A 24393-nucleotide genomic window follows, 5' to 3' on the forward strand; every position below is an offset into this window, starting at 1 on the left:
GTTTGCCTGCCTTGGTCTAACTGCATAATCTAGCCAGAAATCTGATCCTTTCTGCAGCCCTATCTGTTCCTCTGGGCAGGGACAGGTGAAGCTACTCCAAGTCTCACTCTTCTCCCCTGGAGTGGGTTGCCCTCTGAATGGGCAGCACAACTGTCTTGAGTCCTGCTGCTCTATAAGCAGAGGCTGAATCATGCACAAATGACCACAGAACTAATTCACAGTGAATTGTCCATATGCTCCCCAAGTGCAGAGGGCCTGACATGATTACAATAAGGAGCTTTGTGTATTGCTGATTAACTCTGGTGTTATCAGAGAGAGACTTGCCCTTACCATGAGTCCTTGCATTGTTCTAGCTATATTTTGGTTTTTATTTGGTTCACATAGGGTTGGTCAAAACTAAGAGCTTCTAGAGGAAGGTAATTCAAAGATTTGAATAGTTAGAAGAGAAAGAGTGTGGAATGTTGTGCCACAGTTCTCTTTTAATGTCCTGATCCAGTTTCCCTAATTGTCCTATTTAGTTACTCTGCCTCAGGTTATAACCCTTTCCTCTTAATGTTTGATAGAATAAAGGTCTTATATCTTAGACCTTAGGCTATATTTATTCCCTCTTAATGTTTGATGGGATAAAGGTCTTTATCCATTTTAGACATCATTAGAATATCAGGAGCCTTTCCAGTACATTCCATTATGTCATCCTAGGTGCCTCCCCTCATTAGGTCATCCCCGTCCAGGTACCTCCCCCATTATGTCACTGCTCTTGTTACCCTGTAAAAGAACCTTGTATCTCACAATCCATGCTCGATTCTTTGAGATGATAATCTCATTCAGCCCTGGGACCAAACATGGATCCATTGGTCCCAGTAAATCTCTCCCATTTAATAAATTATTAAGTATTCTCAAATCTCTGTCTTGCTCAGTTTCTCTGGCATTACAGGGAAAGGCGATACAAAAGCTCATTGAAAAAAATCCTTAAAAAATAGAATTGAACAAATGAAAGCTAATGACTTAATGATAATCAAGATACAATAAAACAAAAACAAAAATTAAAAGTAAAAAGTGAAAAAAAATTAAAATATCTCATCAGAAAAACAACTGATTTGGAAAATAGATCCAAGAGAGATAATTTTAAAATTATTGGTCTATCTGAAAGTCACAATCAAGAAAACAGCCTGGACATCATCTTTCAAGAAATTATGAAGGAAAACTATCTTAATATTCTAGAACCAAAGGGTAAAATAGAAATTTAAAAAATCCACCAATCATATCCTTAAAGAGATCTCAAAATGAATACTCCCAAGAACATTATAGCCAAATTCCAGAACTCCAGGTCAAGGAGAAAGTACTGCAAGTATCCAGAAGGAAACAATTCAAGTAAAGTGGAGCCACAGTTAGGATAACACAAGATTTAGCTGCCTCTACATTAAAAGAACAGAGGCCTTGGAATATGATATTTTGGAGAGCAATGAAGCTAGGATTGAAATCAAGAATCATCCACCCAGCAAAACTGAGTATAATCCATCAGAATAAAAGGTGGTCATTCAGTAATGTAGAGGATTTACAAATGTTTGTAATGAAAGGACCAGAACTGAATAGAAAATTTGGTTTTCAAATACAAGACTCTAGAAAAGCATAAGGAGTTAACCAGGAAAGTGATATCATAAGAATCTTAATTAAGTTGATCTGTTTACATCCTTGCTTGGGAAAATGATATTTGTAACTCATTAGAATTTTCTTATTATTATGGCAATTAGAAGTTGTGAGTTTAGTAATGTACCAGGAAAAAGGGAAAGAGAGAAATGGAATTATATAAATTATGTGCCATTAAAAAAAAAGGAGGCAAGAAAAAGCTTTTACAATGGAGGAAAAGAGGGAGAAAAGAAGGGGGAAAAGTCAATTTTAACTCTCATCAGAATTGGCTCAGAGAAGAAATAACATACATACTCAATAGGGGTATAGACATTTATTTTACCCTGCAGGAAAATAGGAGGAGAATGGGATATATGAAGGGGGGAGGTGATAAAAGAGACAGCATATTGAGGGAGGGAGTGGTCACTACCAAAATACTTTTGAGAAGGGACAGGTGGAAAGGAGAGAATAAACTTGGGGAGGAAATATAATTAGGGATAATAATTATAAAAATAATTTTGAAGTAAAATTTTCTGATAAAATCTCATTTCTCAAACATAGAGGGAATTGAGTCAATGTTTTCCCCCTCAGGCAATGGATTTAAGTGACTTGCCCAGGGTCACACAGTTAGACAGTGTTAAATGTCTGAGACCAGATTTGAACTCATGTCATCCTGACTTCAGGGCTGGTGATCTATCCACTGTGCCACTTACTATATCTTGAGTCAAATTTATTAATAAAAAAAAAGAGCCATTCCCCAATTGATAAATAATCAAATGATATTATCTATGCCCAAAAGGCTATAAATTCATGCATATCCTCTGACCTACCATCGCTACTTGCCATGAATACCAAATTGGAAAAATTAAAAAAGGAAAATGACCTATATGTACAAAAATTATTCATAGCAATTCTCTTCTCAGGGCAAAAAAAATGGAAATTGAGGGGATGACCATCAACTATGGAGTGACTCAATAATATGTGTATCTATGGCATGTATTTATGATGGAATATTATTGTTCTGTGGGAAATGATGAGCAGGATGCTCTCAGGAAAAAAAAAAAAAAAAGGAAAATCCTCCATGAACTCAAGCAAAATGAAATGTATTGTATAAAAGGTAATAGCAATGTTCCAGAAAGACCCAATGTGAATGACTTTGACTTTGCTGCTTTCAGCAATACAATCATCCATGACTACTTTAAAGGACTCCTAGCCATACCCAGAGAAGGAACTGATTGTGTCTGAATACTGATTGAAGCATTCTCTTCTCCTGCCTCTCTTTTTCTGTCTCTAAGTTTTTTTTGAGGGTTTTTATTTTCATTACAGTGGGAGATCTATGTTGTTGTTTTTTTCAAAACTTGACTTTTATGGAAATTTTTGCATAATTTCACAAGTGGTTTCTTAATTCTGGATGGGGATAAGGGAGAGAACCTAAGAACTCAAAAATTTTAGAAAGAAATGTCATTTTTTATTTTGTTTTGAATGTAAATGGGAAAAATGAGAAAGAAAGAAAGAAAGAAAGAAAGAAAGAAAGAAAGAAAGAAAGAAAGGAAGGAAGGAAGGAAGGAAGGAAGGAAGGAAGAAGTTTAAGGAAATGAGGTTGGAGAGATTTCTTTTGCAGAAAGTTTTTTTAATTACCTAGTAATGGAGGAATAAGCATTATCAGTTTGGAAAGGCCAATTAAAAAAATGTTCTTCCCTCTCAAATTTTAAGATAAGGCATATTTAAAATTGATGAAATTAAAATACCCTGAGAATACAGAGAATGATGAAAAGGAAAATTTTCCAAGCATTCTGAAAATAATTCATTTCCATCACACTTTTTTCCATATACTGGCAGAAAGATTTACAATCATGTGCCTTTTTTAGATATGAAATAAATATGAAATATGAAATATATATAAAATAGAGCTGAACATTTCTAAAGGTCACACAAGTTGTTCATAGTAGAGCCTGTGGTCTCTGATGCCAAATGTAATATTTGTACCAGTCCACCACACCAACTCAGATATTAGCAATACCTAATTTAACATCAGCTCATAATAGTATAAGATTTATAAGACTTTCTTTAAACACCTTTATGTAATGTTTCAACATAATCTTAAGCATTAGAGGACACTAATTTGAATTATAACACAAATGCAATTTTGATGAGTTAAATGATTTTATTTAATTTTTAACATTTATTTATTTTAAACAAATATAAAATCAAAAAAGGATCGTTTCCACGTGCACAGCAAAACAGCAGAGAGGATTCAAAACATAAAATAACAAAATTCCATTTCAAGAAAGCTTATATAACTATACATTGTGTTCAGAACTATCTATCTTTGTTTCCTTGTATACATATATATTTTATAAGATAACCCCTTTAAAAGGCAAATTTGCTGCTCTAGCAGGAAATGTGGCTCCAGAATTTATTCATAGGACTTTTGTATTTCTTCATGGAGTATCTATAGGTCTCTACAAACATATTCCAATATTGTGAGGCAAAGTATTGCTAAACTGAGAACCATGAAATATGGATGATAGTCCTATCTCTACCATTAACTAAATTTTTATACATCATTAGGCAAAGCATTTACATATACTGTGGTGGTATTTCCACAGTCATAAAATCAAGGTAATGCATTATTTCCACCATACAGGATGATTATGTGGATCCAATCAAGTGGTGTATGTAAATTCCATGAAAATATGAAACACTATTAATTAATTAGCAGCTATGTGATTTAAAGAGCAAACCAATCATTTAAGTCATTTACATAGTGAAATAAATATAACTGTGGGGTGATATATCTTCATGGAAAATGCAATTTTTAGGATTCATATGATTTTATATTTTAGTTCTTCTAAAATAGATTTTCCACTGATTTATTTTGCAGATGTTTGCATCTATTTTATTCTTTATCATAGAACAATTCTACATATGCCAAATGTAATTCTTTTACATGATTTTGCCTATTTATGATGAAATCTTTTTAAGAATGTCTTTGATTTTCTAAAGACATTGTTTTCTATTACCTTCCTGTATTGTTTTCACTTAATCTTTTGTCATTTTGAAATACTGTAATGAAATATTCCATATTCTGTCTCTTTCAGAGACCAAGATCTCATTTATTTGTTTTTTTTCCTCATATCTTATTTTTTGTTTGTTTATTTTGCAGTTTACTTTTACTATAACTATAGTCAGCAGAATCTAAAATAAATTTTCCCCAACTTAGAATGTAGGTTGCCATTCCTTATTAGTTTATTTGCACTAATTTTTTGGTGTCTTGGAGGAAAGGCCTGTATTATCAAAAAAATTAGAGAATTATCCACCACTCTCTTTACATTGCAGTTACACATAAACACTGCGGGAAGCAGAAGCTATTAATCTTAAGACAGTATCATGTAAGAGTCTAATGTATGAGAATGATAAAATTAATCAATTCAATTCAACCAATAGTTATGAAGTCTGTAAGATCTGAATTAAATTTTAATCTTAGATACTTCCAATATGTATGACTATGCAAGTCACTTAATCTCTCTTTCTCTTAGAAGTTTCCTTATCTCTAACCAGCTTAGTACCTACATTCCAGAATTGTTGTAAGTTTCAAATAAGGCAAGATTTGTAAAGATCTTTGCAAACCTTAAAGCATTATATAAATATTAGCATCTCCTCCTCCTACTAATATTATGTACCTATATATTATGAATATTCTTCTCTCTGCTTTGAAGCCTAGCCTCTAAATCTCCTTTGATTCCTTGGATTATAATAGTAGATAACCAGAAAGTTGTTTTGAAAGAAAAAAAAATCGTTCTCTGACACCAAACAAAACAAAAGAGCAAAATATAATGCCATGCATTAGTATAAAAAGAATCGTATAGGTTTCTTTGAGACTTTAAATATCAGAGAAAAATTGTAGTAAGGCTTGTCAACATTTCCATATATCTATCCTACCACCTCATATATTCTACACATATTGTAGAATTACAATATTGAAAGTCCTTGGTCCATCAATATCTAAATTATCTTACCATCTCACCCAGAGGGATAAAAACATTTTTGTCCTTTGCCTCTATAGACCAAATACTATGTAGTGATGCCAGGATGGGATGCAAGGAATACTAGCAACTCTGGTGAGAGGCCTTGTGAAGGCCCTCTTAGGGCTGCTCATCTATCTTTGGTGTCCACCTATCACCCAACTCTCACCTGTGTCTTTTTTTAAATAGCTTTTTATTGACAAAACATATGCAGGGGTAATTTTTCAACACTGACCCTTGAAAAAACTTCTGTTCCAACTTTTTCCCCCTTCTTCTCTCCCACCCCCTCCACTAGATGGTAGGCACTTTAATACATGCTAAATATGTTAAAATATATGTTAAATAAAATATATGCATACATATTTATACTTGTTGTACAAGAAAAATCAAATTTAGAACTAAGGTAAAAATAACCTGTGAAGAAAAACAAAAATGAAAGCAAACAATAATAGAAAATGTAAATGCTATTTTGTGGTCTGAACTCATTTCCCAGTGTTCTTTCGCTGGGTGTAGCTGGTTCTATTCATTATTGTTCAGTTGAAAGTGATTTGGATCCTCTCATTGTTGAAGATAGCCACTTCCAATAGAATTGATCCTCATATACTATTGTTGTTGAAGTATATAATGATCTTGTTCTGCTCATTTCACTTAGCATCAGTTCATGTAAATCTCTCCAGGCCTCTCTGTATTCATCCCACTAGTCATTCCTTACAGAACAATAATATTCCGTAACATTCATATATCACAATTTACTCAGTTATTCTCTAATTGGTGGGCATCCATTCAATTTCCATTTTCTAGCCACTGTGAAAAGCGCTGCCACAAACATTTTTGCACATACAGATCCCTTTCCCTTCTTTAATATCTCTTTGGGATATAAGCCTAGTAGTAACACTTCTGGATCAAAGAGTATGCACAGTTTGATAACTTTTTGAGTATAGTTCCAAATTGCTCTCCAGAATGGTTGGATACATTCACAACCCCACCAACAATGCATCAGTGTCCCAGTTTTCCCACATCCCCTCCAACATTCATCATTATCCTTTCCTGTCATCTTAGCCAATCTGACAGGTGTGTAGTGGTATCTCAGAGTTGTCTTAATTTGCATTTCTCTGATCAATAATGATTTCGAACACCCTTTCATATGAGTAGAAATAGTTTCACTTTTATCATCTGAAAATTGTCTGTTCATATTTTTTGACCATCTATCAATTGGAGAATGGCTTGATTTCTTATAAATTAGAGTCAATTCTCTATATATTTTGGAAATGAGGCCTTTATCAGAACCTTTAACTGTAAAAATGTTTTTCCAGTTTATTCCTTCCCTTCTAATCTTGTCTCCATTAGTTTTGTTTCTATAAAAGATTTTTAATTTGATTTCACAAAATTTTCTATTTTGTAATCAATGATGATCTCTGGTTCCTCTTTGGTCCTTCCATCTTCCACAAGTCTGAGAGGTAAACTATCCTATTTTCTTCTAATTTATTTATAATCTCATTCTTTATATCTAAATCATGAATCCATTTTGATCTTATCTTGGTGTATGGTATTAAGTGTGGGTCAATGCCTAGTTTCTGCCATACTCATTTCTAATTTTCCCGGTAATTTTTGTCAAACAATGAATTTTTATCCCCAAAGTTAGGGTCTTTGAGTTTGTCAAAGACTAGATTGCTATAGTTATTGACTATTTTGTCCTGTGAACCTAAGCTATTCCTCTCATCAACTTGTTTATTTCTTAGCCAATATTAAATGATTTTGATGACTGCTGCTTTATAATATAGTTTTAGATCAGGTCTAGCTAAACCATCTTCATTTGATTTTTTTTTTTTCATCAGCTCCCTTGAAATTCTTGACCTTTTGTTCTTCCAGATAAATTGTGTTGTTATTTTTTCTAGGTCATTAAAATAGTTTCTTGCGAGTCTGATTGGCATAACACTAAATAAACAGATTAGTTTAGATAGTATTGCCATCTTTATTATATTTGCTCGACCTATCCAAGAGCACTTAATATTTTTCTAATTGGTTAGATCTGACTTTATTTGTATGGGAAGTGTTTTGTAGTTTTATTCATATAGTTCCTGACTTTCCCTTGGCAGATTCCTAAATATTTTATACTATGGACAGTTATTTTAAATGGAATTTCTGTTTGTATCTCTTGCTGTTGGATTTTGTTAGTGATGTATAAAAATGCTGATGATTTATGTGGATTTATTTTGTATCCTGCAACTTTGCTAAAGTTGTGGATTATTTCTAATAGCTTTTTAGTAGAATCTCTAAGGTTCTCTACGTACACCATCATATCATTTGCAAAGAGTGATAATTTGGTTTCCCCATTATCTACTCAAATTCCTTTAACCTCTTATTGCCAAAGCTGGCATTTCTATGTATGTATGACTATATTTCTATGTATATTGAATAGTAATGGTGATAGTTGGCAACCTTGTTTCCTTCCTGATTTTATTGGGAATGGTTCCAGTTTATGTCCATTACATATGATCTTTACTAATGGTTTTAAACAGATGCTAATGACTATTTTAAGGAAAAGCCCATTTATTCCTCTACTCTCTAGTGTTTTTAATAGGAATGGGTATTGGGTTTTATCAAATGCTTTTTCTACATCTATTGAGATGATCATATGTTTTTTGTTGATTTGATTATTGATATAGTAAATTATGTTAATAGTTATCCTAATATTGAACAAGCCCTGCATTCCTGGTATAAATCATACTTGGTCATGGTGTATTACATTGGGAATGGTTTTCTGTAATCTTTTTGTTATTTTATTTATGATTTTTTTCATCAATGTTCATTAGGGAGATTAATCTATAGTTTTCTTTGTTTTCATCCCACCTGGTTTAGGTATCAGTACCATGTCTGTGTCATAAAAGGAATTTGGTAGGACTCTTTCCATCCCTATTTTTTCAAATAGTTTATATAGTATTGGACTTAATTGTTCTTTAAATGTTTGGTAGAATTCACATGTAAATCCATCTGGTCCTGGGGATTTTTTGCCTAGGGAGTTGCTTAATAGCTTGTTCTATTTATTTTTCTAAAATGGGACTATTTAATCAATATACTTCTTCCTCTGTTAATCTGGGCAACCTATATTTTTGAAGGTATTAATCCATTTCATGTAAGTTATCAAATATTTTGGCATAAAGTTGGGCAAAGTAACTCCTGATAATTGTTCTAATTTCCTAATCATTAGTGACAAGTTCTCCCTTTTCATTTTTAACACTAACAATTGAATTTTCCTTTTTCTAATTAAATTTACCAAGGGTTTATCCATTTTGTTGGTTTTTTCATAAAACCAACTTTTAGTTTTATTTATTAATTCAATATTTTTTATTTTCAATTTTATTAATCTCTCCTTTTATTTTTAGAATTTCAAATTTAGTTTTTGATTGGGGGTTTTTAATTTGCTCTTTTCTAGCTTTTTTAGTTGCATGCCTAATTCATTGATTTTTTCTTTCTCTATTTTATGCAAGTAGGCCTCTAGAGATATAAAATTTCCCATTATTACCACTTTGGCTGCATCCCAGACATTTGGTATGTCATTTCATTATTGTCATTCTCTTGGATGAAATTATTATGTCTATGATTTGCTGTTTCACCCATTCATTCTTTGGGATGAGATTATTTAATTTCCAATTACTTTTAGGTCTCTTTTCCCCTGGCTTTTTATTGAATGTAATTTATATTGCATCATGATCTCCAAAGGATGCATTTATTATTTCTGCTTTTTGCATTTGAATTTGAGGTCTTTCTGTCCTAATATATAGTCGATTTTTGTATAGGTTCCATGAGCTGCTGAGAAGAAAGTAAATGCCTTTCTGTCTCCATTTAGTTTTCTCCAAAGATCTATCATACCTAACTTTTCAAGTATTCTAATTACCTCTTTAACTTCTTTCTTATTTATTTTGTGGTTTTATTTATCTAGTTCGGTGTAATGTTCTAGTTTAGCTTTCTGGAGGTCTTGATACCAGCTTTTGTTTCAGCAGCAGACTAATCACCACAAGAATAGCCAAGGATAAAGTCCAAAAGTCTTTATTGTCTCCTTGCCTGGGGCTCAGCTAGCTTTTTGGAGGCCCTTCAGACCGTCCTTGGTCTCAGTGAGGGGAGCAGGAGAGCCACCACAAGTCTGATGAAGATGGAATATCTCTCTAAGTCCAAGAGCTTGAGCTCAAGCCTCTAGTCCTTTGCTTCTCTGAATCTGTCTCTGTCTGAGTTTGTCCCAATTTATATGTTCTATTACAATTACATCATTACAGTATACTGAGTATAAACCAATTATTATATTGAACTAGAGAACTCACATGCTAACCTACATAAGCATTGTATTATCAATTCCACTGAGTTAACATCTTGTTTAAATCAATCATACTGAGCCTTAAGTATACTTATCCAGAGTTCTGCCCTTTACAGTTCTGAGAGTGCAAGGTTGATATCTCCCACTGTTATAATTTTGCTATTTCTTTGTGCAGCTCCCTTAACTTCTCCTTTAAGAATTTAGATGCTATACCACTTTGTGCATATATGTTTAGTGTTGATATTGCTTCATTATCTATGCTATCCTTTAGCAAGATATAGTGCCCTTAGAGTGCCCTCCTTATCTCTTAATTAGATGAATTTTTGCTTTTGCTTGATCTGAGATTAGAATGGCTACCCCTGCTTTTTGACTTCCCCTGAAGCATAGTAGATTCTGCTACAGCCTTTTACTTTTACTCTGTATGTATTGCCCTGCTTCAAGTGTGTTTCCTTTAAACAACATATGGTAGGAGTATGGCTTTTAATTCAGTCTGCTATCTGCTTCCATTTTATGGGGGGATTTACCCCATTCACATTTATGGTTAAAATTATCAATTTTGCATTTCCTGCCATCTTGTTAACTCCAGATTATGCTTTTCTTTTTCCTTTCCTCCTTACCCCCCTCCCCAGTATTAAATTTATGAGTACTACTTACTTCACGCAGCCCTCTCTCTTTAGGATCCCTCCCCCACTTAAAGTCCCTCTCCCTTTCTTAAACCTCTCCCTTATAATTTCTGTATTCCCTTCTATTTAGCCTACTCTTTCCCTTTTCACATTTCCCCTCCCACTTTTCAATGAGGTGGGAGAAGTTTCTCTGTAAAGGGAACATATCTAATATTTTCTCTTTGAGCCAATTCTGATGAGAGTAAGATTCACATTATGTTCATCCCCCTCCCTTCTTTTCCTCAAATATAATAGATTTCCTTTGCCTCTTTGTGAGATGTAGTACCTCCACTTTTCCCTTTTTCTGGTACAATTTCCTTTCCACCTCTAGATACGTTCTTATATTATAACAGTAAAACCAAATTATGGATGTACTCTTTATGTATATCCTTAATAGAAATATAGTTCTCAAGTAATACAAGTTCTCTTTTTATGCTTCTATTGAGTCCTATATTTGGGGATCAAACTTTTTGTTTACTTCTGGTTTTTTCATCAGAAATAAATGAAATTCACCTATTTCACTGAATGTCCATCTTCTTCCCTGGAAGAAAATGCTCAGTTTGGTTGGGTAAGTTATTCTTGGCTGCATACCAAGGTCTTTTGCCTTTCGGAACATCAGATTCCAGGCCCTTTAATTCCTTAATGTGGACATTGCTAGATCCTGAGTAATCCTTAGTGTGGCTCCTCAGTATCTGAATTTTTTTTCTGTAGTATTTATTTGTAATATTTTTTCCTTGGTCTGATAGTTCTGGAATTTAGCCACAATATCTTTTGGAGTTTTAATTTTGAGATCTCTTTTAGTAGGTGATCAATGAATTATTTCAATGTCTATTTTACCTTGTCTTTCTATAACATCTGGGCAGTTCTTTTTGATGATTTCCTGAAAAATAGTATCTGACCTCTTTTTTGCATCATGATTTTCAGGGAGTCCAATAATCCTTAGATTATCTCTCCTAGATCTTTTTTTCCAGGTCTGTTGTTTTCCCAAGTATGTATTTAACATTTTTTCTATTTTTTTTCTTTTCTTTTCTTTCCCTTTTTTTTTTTTTTTTTTGGTTTTGCTTGACTGATTCTTGGTGGTCTCTTTGAGTCATTTGTTTCCATTTCTTCAGTTCTGAATTTTCATGAATTATTTTCTTCATTTACTTTTTAAATTTCTTTTTGTAATTGTCTAGTTGAGTTTTTAAATGAGTTGTTTTGTTCCATGGAATTTTTTTCCATTTCTACAATTTTATTTTTTAAGGAGTTATTTTCTTTTCCAATTTACTAATTCTGTTTTTCAGGGAGTTGTTTTCTTTTCCCATTCTATCTTTTAATGAGTTACATGCCTTATCCAGACCCTCTTGCAAACCTTTCCTTTCCTTTCCCCATTTTCCTTCTAGCTCACTTTTAAGAGCCTTTTTAATTTCTTTTATGAGAGCCTTATGTAGTGGGGACCAGATCATATCCACCTTTGGATCAAGAGACAAACTGTTTTTAGTCTCCTCAGAGTTTGAAATCTTCTTTCTTTCACTATAGAAGCTATCAATAGTTAGAATCCACTTTGCCTTTTTACTCATTTTAACATAAAACAAATAAACAAACAAATGCTTCAGTCTACTTATAGGGTAGTGGGGTATTTCCAGGCTTCCTCTACAGACAACAGGAAGTATCAGTGAAGCAGCAGCAAAAGGCAGTGACTGTGCTGGGATCGGCATCTGTGCTGGGATTGGTGTCTGCACTAGGATTAGTGGTTGCACGCTGGGATTGTGCTGAATCCCTCCTAGTGCTGATGGATGTGGCCAGGTCCCAGAGACTCTAGTATTTTGGGGTTATAGTCTTTACTTTCTGTGTTTAAAGCTTCTCTGCTGATCTACTGGCTTGCTGCCAGAGCAGATTAGCCAACACTGTGGTAGCATTCTCCCTGCAGATTTTCCACTGGAGAAGACCACACCCATCCCCTCCACCCCCCTTTGGTCTGCTCAGCATGTACTGTTCATTGTGCTCTCACTGTTTATCTGCCTCAGTCTGTGCCTGGCCTAGCCCCATTCTGTCCCTGTGTGATAGTAAAAACAGACTTTTTCTGGTGAATTTCAAGATTATCTTCTGTTGGTAACATGTTGTACTCCCAATATTTATGGGTTTTGACAGCTAAGCACTAACTCCAAGACTGAGTTTCATAAAAATAGTTTGAGGGTAAAGGAGAGCTCAGAAAGACACTGTGTCCTCTCTGCCATCTTGGCTCTGCCCCTCTCCCCCTTACCCGTGTCTTTATGAAGCTATAGAGTACACAGTGACCACATCCTAGTAAAGCTGTCTTGGCACATGGGTAACCTAGCAGTTCTCAAACTCATTGATGAGTTAGGGGAGTGTCTACCCCAAACATGTTAAAACTTCCCCTAGCAGAATGGATAGAGGAAAACAATTTGTTCCAATGGCTATGAAAACAGCTGAAGCAGGAGCTATAGAGCACTTACAGCATGGTCAGGCATAATAGACACCAAGGTCATTCACTGCATCCTGGGCTCTCACCAGTAAGCCTGACTTTTGTTTTGCCACTAGGCTTCAATGACCCTGGAACAGTGAGTAAGGCTGATAACTTTATACAACTCTGCTTCATTTATACCCAATGTCATTGATTATTTTTGAAAATAAAGGCAGCATAACAACAACACTTTTGGGATGGATGGTTGAGCATTCAATGAGGGGAATGTTTTGTAAAGAGAGAGAACTGAAGGAATTTGGAAAATGAGAATATGTACCTTACTCCCTTCCCATCTTTTATTATTATTATTATTATAACTTTTTATTGACAGAATCCATGCCAGAGTAATTTTTTACAACATTATCCCTTGCATTCACTTCTGATTTTTCCCCTCTCTCCCTCCACCCCCTCCCCTAAATGGCAAGCAGTTCTATATATGTTAAATAGGTCGCAGTATATCCTAGACACAATATCTGTGTGCAGAACCAAACAGTTCCCTTGTTGCACAGGGAGAATTGGATTCAGAAGATAAAAATAACCCAGGAAGAAAAACAAAAATGTGAACAGTTTACATTCATTTCCAAGTGTTCTTTTTTTGGGTGTACCTGCTTCTATCCATCATTGATCAATTCAAACTGAGTTAGATCTTCTCTTTGTCAAAGAAGTCCACTTCCATCAGAATACATCTTCATACAGTATCGTTGTTGAAGTATATAATGATCTCTTGGTTCTGCTCATTTCACTTAGCATCAGTTCATGTAAGTCTCTCCAAGACTCTCTGTATTCGTCCGCTGGTCATTTCTTACAGAACAATAATATTCCATAACATTCATATACCATGATTTACCCAATCATTTTCCAACTGATGGGCATCCATTCATTTTCCAGCTTCTAGACACTACAAACAGGGCTGCCACAAACATTTTGGCACATATAGGTCCCTTTCCCTTCTTTAGTATCTCTTTGGAGTATAAGCCCAGTAGTAACACTACTGAGTCAAAGGGTATGCACAGTTTGATAATTTTTTGGGCACAATTCCAGATTGCTCTCCAGAATGGTTGGATTCGTTCAAAACTCCACCAACAATGCATCAGTGTCCCAGTTTTCCCACATCTCCTCCAACATTCATCATTATTTTTTCCTGTCATCTTAGCCAATTTGACAGGTGTGTAGTGGTATCTCAGAGTTGTCTTAATTTGCATTTCTCTGATTAATAGTGATTTGGAACACTCTTTCATATGAGTGGTAATGGTTTCAATTTCATCATCTGAAAATTGTCTGTTCATATCCTTTGACCATTTATCAATTGGAGAATGGCTTGATTTCTTATAAATTAGAGTCAATTCTCTATATATTTTGGAAATGAGGCCTTTATCAGAACCTTTAACTGTGAAGATGTTTTTCCAGTTTGTTGCTTCCCTTCTAATCTTGTTTGCATTAGTTTTGTTTGTACAAAACCTTTTTAATTTGATGTAATCAAAATTTTCTATTTTGTGATCAATAATGGTCTCTAGTTCATCTTTGGTCACAAATTTCTTCCTCCTCCACAGGTCTGAGAGATAAACTATCTTATGTTCCTCTAATTTATTTATAATCTCATTCTTTATGCCTAAATAATGGACCCACTTTGTTCTTATCTTGGTATACAGTGGCAAGTGTGGGTCCATGCCTAATTTCTGCCATACTAATTTCCAGTTATTCCAGCAGTTTTTGTCAAATAATGAATTCTTGTCCCAAAAGTTAGGATCTTTGGGTTTGTCAAACACTAAATTGCTATAGTTGACTATTCTGTCTTGTGAACCTAACCTATTCCACTGATCAACTACTAATCTATTTCTTAGTCAATACCAAATGGTTTTGGAGACTGCTGCTTTATAATATAGTTTTAGATCAGTTCAGCTAGGCCACCTTCATTTGATTTTTTTTTTTTCATTAATTCCCTTGAGATTCTTGACCTTTTATTATTCCATATGAATTTCATTGTTATTTTTTCTAGATCATTAAAATATTTTCTTAGAAGTCTTATTGGTATAGCACTAAATAAATAGATTAGTTTAGGGAGTATTATCATCTTTATTATATTCACTTGGCCTATCTAAGAGCACTTAATATTTTTCCAATTATTTAAGTTTGGCTTTATTTGTGTTGAAAGTTTTTTGTAATTTTGCTCATATAATTCCTGACTTTCTTTTGTTAGATGGATTCCCAAATATTTTATGCTGTCAACAGTTATTTTGAATGGAATTTCTATTTGTATCTCTTGCTGTTGGATTTTGTCGGTGATGTATAAAAATGCTGAGGATTTATGGGGATTTATTTTATATCCTGCAACTTTGCTAAGCTAACTTTGCTTATGAATTATTTCTAATAGCTTTTTAGTAGAATCTCTGGGGTTCTCTAAGTATACCATCATATCATCTGCAAAGAGGGATAGTTTGGTTTCCTCATTGACTATTCTAATTCCTTTAATCTCTTTCTTGACTCTTATTGCCGAGGCTAATGTTTCTAATATAATATTGAATAATAATGGTGATACTGGATAACGTTGTTTCACTCCTGATCTTACTGGGAAAGGTTCCAGTTTTTCCCCATTGCATATGATGCTTACTGATAGTTTTAAATATATGCTCCTAAGTATTTTAAGGAAAAGTCCATTTATTCCTATACTCTCAAGTGTTTTTATTAGGAATGGATGTTGGATTTTATCAAATGCTTTTTCTGCATCTTTTGAGATGATTATATTGTTTTTGTTAGTTTGGTTATTGATATAGTCGATTATGCTAATAGTTTTCCTAATATTGAACCAGCCCTGCATTCCTGGTATAAATCTTACTTGGTCATAGTGTATTATCTTGGGGATGATTTTCTGTAATGTTTTTGCTAATATTTTATTTAAGATTTTAGCATTATTATTCATTAAGGAGATTGGGCTATAATTTTCTTTCTCTGTTTTCAGTCTACCTGGTTTAGGTATCACTACCACGTCTGTGTCATAAAAGGAGTTTGGTAGGACTCCTTCCCTATTTTTTCAAATAGTTTATATAGCATTGGAGTTCATTGTTCTTTAAATATTTGGTAGAAATCACATGTAAATCCATCTGGTGCTGGGGAATTTTTCTTAGGGAGTTGGTTAATAGCTTGTTCTATTTCTTTTTCTAAGATGGGACTGTTTAGGATATTTACTTCTTCCTCTGTTAATCTGGGCAAGCTATATTTTTGAAGATATTCTTCCATTTCATTTAAGTTTTCGAATTTATTGGCATAAAGTTGGGTAAAGTAATTCCTAATTATTGCTCTAATTTCCTCTTCGTTAGAGGCGAGCTCTCCCTTTTTATTTTTAAGACTAACGATTTGATGTTCCTCTTTCCTTTTTTTAATCAGATTTACTAAGGGTTTGTCTATTTTGTTGGTTTTTTCATAGAACCAACTCTTAGTTTTATTAATTAATTCAATAGTTTTTTACTTTCAATTTTATTGATCTCTCCTTTTATTTTTAGAATTTCAAGTTTAGTATTTGACTGACTCCCTTCCCATCTTAGCCTATTTCTTATTACTCTAGGGTTTAGGCTAAAAAAGGTAAACTATTTAAAATCATTTGGAAGAAAATAACTTTCAGTTTTTGTTCCTCTCTTCATCACTACTCTTCTCTTTACCACCAACTAGAAGAGAAGGAGAAAAATAAAAGAAATGAAAGCTACATCTTGCCACTGCCCCTACTATCTTCTCTGCCCTTTTCCTCATTCCATCATCTCCTTTTTCAATACATACCCTATCTTGGTCCAGGTCTTTGTGTCATAATCTTCTCTTCATTTCAATTCCTAATTCACAAATTCACAACTTTTGAATTAGAAAGATTCTCTGAAATTATCAATTTCAACTCTTTCAGTTTAAAAAACTGAGACCTACAGAGAATAAAAGACTTGCTCATGTTTAAACAGTAAAATACAGTCAGGATATAAGCTTCAGTATCATAATACCAAACTAATAATTATATCATGCTGCTTGTCAAGGAACAGAGAAAACAAGACCATTAACTTGGAAGGAATGGGGATGGGTGCTTACCACCTAACAGGTATTTAATCTGGTTTGGGCATAGGAAGTTTCTTTTTTTTTTTAACTGCCATGACTGTGATATGAGTTAGCTGTGGTCTTGGTATGCCTAGGTGGAACTCTCAGTGTATTTTCCCCGAGAAACAATTGTTCCATATTGTGGTAGCTTCATGAATTCATCCTATAAAACCAACAATAAATAAAATTACTTTACAAGGGGAAAATCAATTCCATAGAAAATATGTTATATATGTAGACCTATCTTTGCAGTGATACCATACTACAGAGTTTCATTGATTTATAGCAATGTTAACTTAGAAGATTTGGGGGATGTTTTTGCTAAACAGAATTATTCAGAACAACTTATGGGCAAATTTCTATAATATGCTGTGAGTAAACTAGCATAATTCAAGTGTAACTAGAAGCACTTCAGGAATGAGTCATCCTGGGAACCAACTATAACACAGCATCTATGAAACAGTTGAAGTCCATACAACCAAATTTCAAGTAAACCTATTCATTTAACAAGTTGAGAAAGGTTTGAATTATACTAAAATAGTATTCTTGAATAATTCTGCTTGAACCCCTTATCCTAATATTGAAGGGATTCTGGATCCCTCAAAGTTACCTTGATATAATACAAATTCTGGTAGGATGTTATATATTAATTTGGGAAGATGTCATATAAAAGGAAACTTGGACAGGGAAGGTACTTAAATTCAAGATAGGTAGAAAAATCAGGTAAGTCCCATCCCTAACTCTAACTTTAACTCTAACAGCTGAGCTGGCCAGAATTAAACATGACTAGCATGAGCATCTTCTCAAATGAAGCTGTCTGAAAGAACTCACACGAGAAGGAGATTGCTTCAAGTATGGAGGTATCACCAGCATAAGAAGTCTTCTGAGGCAAAATTTTTAAAAAAGTCAAAGATCAAACTGATCTAGTTTAGAGAAATGTTGTGTTTAGTTGGAATATAGAATTTTGAAAGGGATAAGTATGAAGTAAAAGTGTATAGACATTTCTAGAGCCTGGGGCCTATACTCTACTGCTTTTAAATGCCAGCTTGAGGTATTTGTCTATTATAGTTAATAAAATGGAGAACCAATAAAGATTTCAAGGAAGAGAATAATATTGACAGACAGATGACTTAGAAAGATAATTTTGGCTATTATATTGAAATTTTATTATAGCCTATATTGGATCTCATTATAAATAAAACCAGAAAGTAAAGTAACAAAAGGTAGCTAAATCAAAGAAGCATAGATTCTTCTTGGAGAGGAATAATTTACACTTGTTTTGATCTCCTTCTGAAGGCAATAAGAAACATTTCTTAATGAGATATAGTTATGAGTTAGAAGAGACCTTGAAGTGTATCCAGTCCAATCCCTTAATTTTACGGATATGGAAACTAAGATAAAAACAAACAAACAAACAAAAAAAACAGAAATTTAACTTGCTTAACCAAATTCACACAAGTGATAAGTACTATTATGCAGAATCAAACCCAAGTTTTTCTGATTTTGAATAATTTTGATCATTCTCTTAGCAAATTTTCCACAGAATCCCAAATTTCCTCAACTCCAAGGTCTTCTGTTTTCACTTCAATTTAGACTTCACCCCCTTGGGAATTAATTATACTTATGGACTTTAAAATTCCATCCTCCAGCAGCAACTTCTTATACTTCTTTTTCTTACTTTATTATTCTCATTAGTTCTATTTTTATTTTTATTGTGGATTATGAATCCTCTAATACTGTGACACTGGCAAGTATTTTCTTCCATAAACTCCATGCTTCAGTCAAATTGGAGCACTCTTTATCCTCATAATCTACATTAGACTCTTTTACCTCCATACTTTTGCTTAAGCTTTTCTCCATATCATGAACTCCTTCTTCCCACTTTCATCTGTTAAATTTCCATTTCTCTTTTAAAGCTAAGTTCATTTGCCAGTTGTTTCAAGGAGCTTTTCTAGATTTGTTCACCCATACCCTAGGGCCACACATATAAAGTATTTATTACCTTCCCGATAAAGCTTCCTACTGCTGTTTGAAGCAATCTTCTATTTCATATACCCTGTTTTATACATTTACCTGTGTTAATGTCTGCTTACATATTAGACTGTGAATGTCTTAGAATATACATTCTTAGGTATATCTATACATATATGTAAGTTTGTGTGTATATTTATGTGTGTGTGAGTACATATTTATATGAATGTATATATATATATATACACATATATATATATGTATATATATATATATATAACTATATACACATAGATACCAATATATGCTGTACATAAAATCTGCATTTCCTAGCATGCTATCATAATATACCATCACATATTTTCAAATGGTATGAATCAAAAACATTTTATGTATTTGTGTGTATAATTTTAATGGCATATTATAGATAGAATAACACTATACTTTTGAAATGGAATCGTACAACTCTCATTGGACTGTTTCTTTTTTATTTTATACCCTGAAAATTAATCCAGGGCTTAGGCTTTAGTGCTACTTTTTGATGTTTTAATACATATTAAAAGTGTTATATTATTCAAAATCACAGTGAAGCACATAACCAGGGCTTTGTGCAAATTTATATTTCTACTTAATTAACTTTTATACTAGTCTTTTAAAATCTCCTTTAGAGAAACAGACTACATATAAAATTTTGATGTATATTTATCATGCTGTGGATATTGGTCCCATGGAACTAGAATTCCTCTGTTTATTATAGAATCTTGTTAATAGTAGAAGTGAATCTAAATTAAGCTAAGGATCCTGCTAAGTAGATCTTATCCTCTTGATTCAAAACACGAAGAGAAAATGAGTTTGAATTAACTAAGCTACAAAATCTCAATATGGACAAGGACAAAAAATAGGAAGCAACTGAAATTAGCACTGACCTCAATATCTCAGTCTTGGTAATTGCATCAGTGACTTCCAATTAGAAATGGATTGGAAGCAGTGACTTTCTTAAATGGAAAGAGCAGCTCATGAACACATTTAAACAGAGATACCTAGTTTCTCCAACCGCATGGGAAATGGTTATTTTTATAAGTTCAAAAGGTGACAAGTTCAGACAGTATCAAGAAATCCTATTCAGGAAAGTATGTCATCATTAAACATTACATACTCATATTTGAAATTGTTGGGGTACAATTACAGCAGAGTAAGGATAGAAAGTGTTTCATACATAAGTACCTTACTGTTTTGTATAGTAAGAACAAAAAAAGAATGAGATTTAAGATTTCATAATGATGGACCTTCATATAGTACTTTCCTTAAATTCTCACACCTTTTTATTTTCTTCTGCTTTTTCTTTGTAAAAACCATTGTGCCAATGCCAATTTCAGGAAAGTATTTTTAGGCTTAGAAGGAAGTGATTTTTACCGTTTAAAAATAGAAAAAAATCTTGACTTTTGCTGTCCATATCGTGCTGTGTAGCTCCCAGAGCTTCATGATAATGTTAAAAGAAATCTATTCTTTTTATCCCTTTGCTGTTTCTTCAGCCCATCATTTTTCTACCTTAGACCCTTTAGGAGTTTATATCAATGCTACTGGCATGCCTATTCTGATATTTCCCCTCCAAATCATTTTATTCTGTGCTTTATGAGTTATTTTTATCATATCTTTCCTTTTCATACAATCATTCCCTTTGATGCTTTCCTCCCTGTTTCATTTTTCAACCTTAACTAGGTCTTCAGACTTGATTTAATTCAGCACAGATAGACCCAGATTTCTTCTTATCTCTTTTACTTGTGATATTTCTAAAGTCTACTCACTTTGAAAACTTCAAACTATTGTACTATTACAGACAGCATTGACTATATGAAAATCTTAAGGAAACAGAACTTGCCAGTGTCATAGTTTTAGAATACTATGAAAACTTATTCTATTAAAAAATGAAGTTATCTGTATTTCTTTTGTTTAAATATTCACCTTGTCAAGTTAACTTTTCTCATGAATAATAAGGTTTAAATGTAGCTCCTAATATACATAAAGTACCTTGCAAACTTGTAATTGCTACAAAATGTAAGTTGTTGGTGGTGGTAGTAGTAGTAGTGTTATTTTTCCTAATTAACCAAAGGTTGTGAAAAGTTACTTTCCTAGACTGGTAACTATGAACTAAATAAATTTCAAGGCATGATTCTTGAGAAAAAAAAAAGAAAATCCCTCATTTTGTTTGCCTAGTCTGATGAATTTTGGCACAGCTTTAAATTGGAGAAAATTATTTAGCATTCCCTTTCCTACATATTAAAAAAAGAGGAGGTTGTGGCCAGTGGTTGAGCTAAAATAACTTCCATGTTGATTTTGTTGCCCATACCATGCTGTGTAGCTACCAAAGTTTCATGATAATGTTAAAAGAAATTATTTTTGTTATCATTTTTCTATTTCTTCAGCCCACCATTTTTTACATTAGACTACTTCCAGGTGATGATCTGGCAATCATTAAAAAAAGAGTATGGAAGAGCAACACCAACAAAACCCTATGTTAATTAATTTGCTTTTTAAAATAAGATAAAAAATAAAATTCAGATTTGAAGGACATCCTAAAAAGGTTTGTCTTTATGTGAATAGGTTCTATCACTATAATTGTTTTGAGAAATTATTTTTTTAAAAAATGAAAGTGTAAGCATCACAGGAATCATAGAATAAAAATAACATTCTCAAAAACCACAAAAGGGACTTAAGGAGGGAGAATGAACTTGTGAATGAAGAATAAACCTTTGGATGTCCTAGGTTTCACTATGAAGAAACATTTGAGATTCTTCCTTCCAATTTTTTAATTCTATGATTTTGTTTTTCAGTGATAATAGGGTATTTATTTAACTAAATTTGCTATTTGAAACTCAATTGTATTTCATAAATCTGTTATTTTTCATATTCCAGACAAACCTTGTGAAACTTCTATTGATGTATCAGGCCAATCCAAATCTTCTTAATTTTAATGAAGAAAAACCTTCAGGTGGGTTCATAGACATGCTTTTATCATCCAGAGAGAATGTCTTATTCATTTATTTGGGAAGAGATATTGATATTGTTTTACTTACACTTCTAATTTTTTCTTTTTGAGACTGGAATTGCGATTTTATTAGTATAGGAAATTTCTGGTGGGGAAAAAAAAAAAAAAAAAAAAAAAACCATGATCTACCAAGGAAATCAGCAGCAATTCAGCAACTGATAGGTTCCAGTAGCACTGAAATTAAATGTCTTGTGCAAGGTCATACAACCAATATGTTCCATATAAAAAGATTGAATTTAGGTTTTCCTTATTTGAAGGGAGACTCAACATCCATTATACCAGTGATTCTCACAATTTTTAGTATCAAGCTCCTTTATACTTATGAAAATAGTATAGACCTCCTGGATCCTCAGAAAAGATATTGGATTCCTTTTGGGGTGCCCAAGACCATGTTTTGAGCATCTCAACACTATACTTTACTGCTTTGATGACTGTTCCAGATAGGGAAGGGAAACGCTTTATATACATAAGTGCTTTATATCTATTGTTTCATTTTACCTTAACAGCAACCTTGTAAGGAAAACAGTATTATTCTCATTTTACAGTTGAGGAAACAGGCAAAAAATTAAGAGACTTGCCTAAAGTCACATAACTAGTAAGGATCTGAGTTCAGTTTAGAACCTGACTCCTGGCCTAGCATTTTATTCATTGTGATACAAGTTTCCTCTATATAAGGATATATCCAGGTAAAAAGAACCCTTTTGAGCATAATTCATTAACAAACATTCACTATTTCATTTTAAAGATTCATTTAAGTAATAAAGCATCAGGGAACAATTATATTTATTGACCCTGGTTATGGACTATTACCTTCTGCTCTATGCCAATGTAATATTACTTTACAATGTCACCATTTCTGAACTGTTTCATTGACTGTTATGAAATGGATTTTTAAAAATTCTCATTAAATCTATTTTAAATTAGAAGATTTTTGTGCCATTTTTCTTAATTACTTCTGCTGTGGAATTTAAAAAGTGTAGTTCATAGAGGAAAATGATCAGACTAATTTTTTCAGAAAATGAAATAAATAATAAATAAATAAATGCTTTTTTCCCCAAAATCAATACTTTATCATATGATAAATTTCCAGAATACCACAATATATCTCCTTCAAAAAGAGTGGAATAACCTTTTGTAACTCTTTCCCATCACTTTCCTGCCTCCATCTTCATAAATTTATTTCAATAGTTAATAAAGATATGCTTGATTAAACTTTCATTTAATGATACTAAATTAGAGATGGTTTTGACTGTTTATTAGATTTTACCTTAGAAGTTGAAATAAAAATGTTAAGTTCAAAATTAAGTGACATTAAGTGACTAAATCTCATTGACAGTGAATAATTTATCATCATTTTTGTACCTTTCTATACTTCCATGAAACTCTAATCTAAGGTAAAAACTTAAGATGCCTGAGGCATCTTTATGTCCTTCACTTTTGGGACTTTAACTTCTTGATGGGTCTTTTGCTTCTCCCTTACTTATAATTTAGCTGGGATGAAGTTTTATCTTTCTAACCCACTTCACTTATTAACATGACTATTGCTTCTTCACTGAACTAACCCTAATTAGTTATAGCTTCTAAATCTGCAATAATTGCCTGTGTGTACTAAAGATTAATTAATTACCACCAAAATCCAACCTTTGGCTCATATCATCACACACTACAAAATACTTTAAAGTTTGGCTAGATTAGTACATTTTTTAAAATGTGCTTTAAAATAGAATTATTACTAAATCAGCATGCTTTCAGAACAGCAATAAATACCATTTCAAGTATAGAGTCCTCTCTTAGCCCCAAAATTTTACATTATTCTTCCTCAAGTTAATAGCTAACATTAAAAAGGGATTTTTTAATACTAGTGTTTGACAGTGTTATGGAGGATGTCAATTAGAAACAATTCTGATACTTGCCAAGATTCTATAGATGTTTTTGCAGATTATATTGCACTGATTTCATTGAATCCTAAGTATCCTACTTGCTAAGATCCACCATCACTCAAAAGAAACTGGCCTAAATATCAATGAGGGAGAAAAAAATCATAGAACAAGAAAGATCATGTCACCAAGATTAAAACATGCATTTAGGTAACCCATTGAATTAACTGTATATCTGTATCTTTCTCTCTACCTATCTCATCATTCATCACGAATCAAAATGAGCTTATAGCTAGAATTGAATAAGAAAGAAAGACTGATCTCAATCATATTTGAAATATTACC

General features: G+C 32.9%; 1 protein-coding gene across 1 annotated transcript in view; it reads left to right on the forward strand.

Moving 5' to 3' along the window:
- The window catches only part of MYO16 (myosin XVI), a 713480-nt gene that overhangs the window by 213077 nt on the left and 476010 nt on the right, over positions 1 to 24393 (forward strand). The window contains exon 8 of the mRNA XM_031958702.1: positions 22039 to 22114. Within this exon, the coding sequence (XP_031814562.1) occupies positions 22039 to 22114 (76 nt within the window). The remainder of the gene's footprint in view (positions 1 to 22038; positions 22115 to 24393) is intronic.

The sequence above is a fragment of the Sarcophilus harrisii genome, chromosome 3 (genome assembly GCF_902635505.1).
Source record: "Sarcophilus harrisii chromosome 3, mSarHar1.11, whole genome shotgun sequence".
In the NCBI taxonomy this organism is placed as follows: domain Eukaryota; kingdom Metazoa; phylum Chordata; class Mammalia; order Dasyuromorphia; family Dasyuridae; genus Sarcophilus; species Sarcophilus harrisii.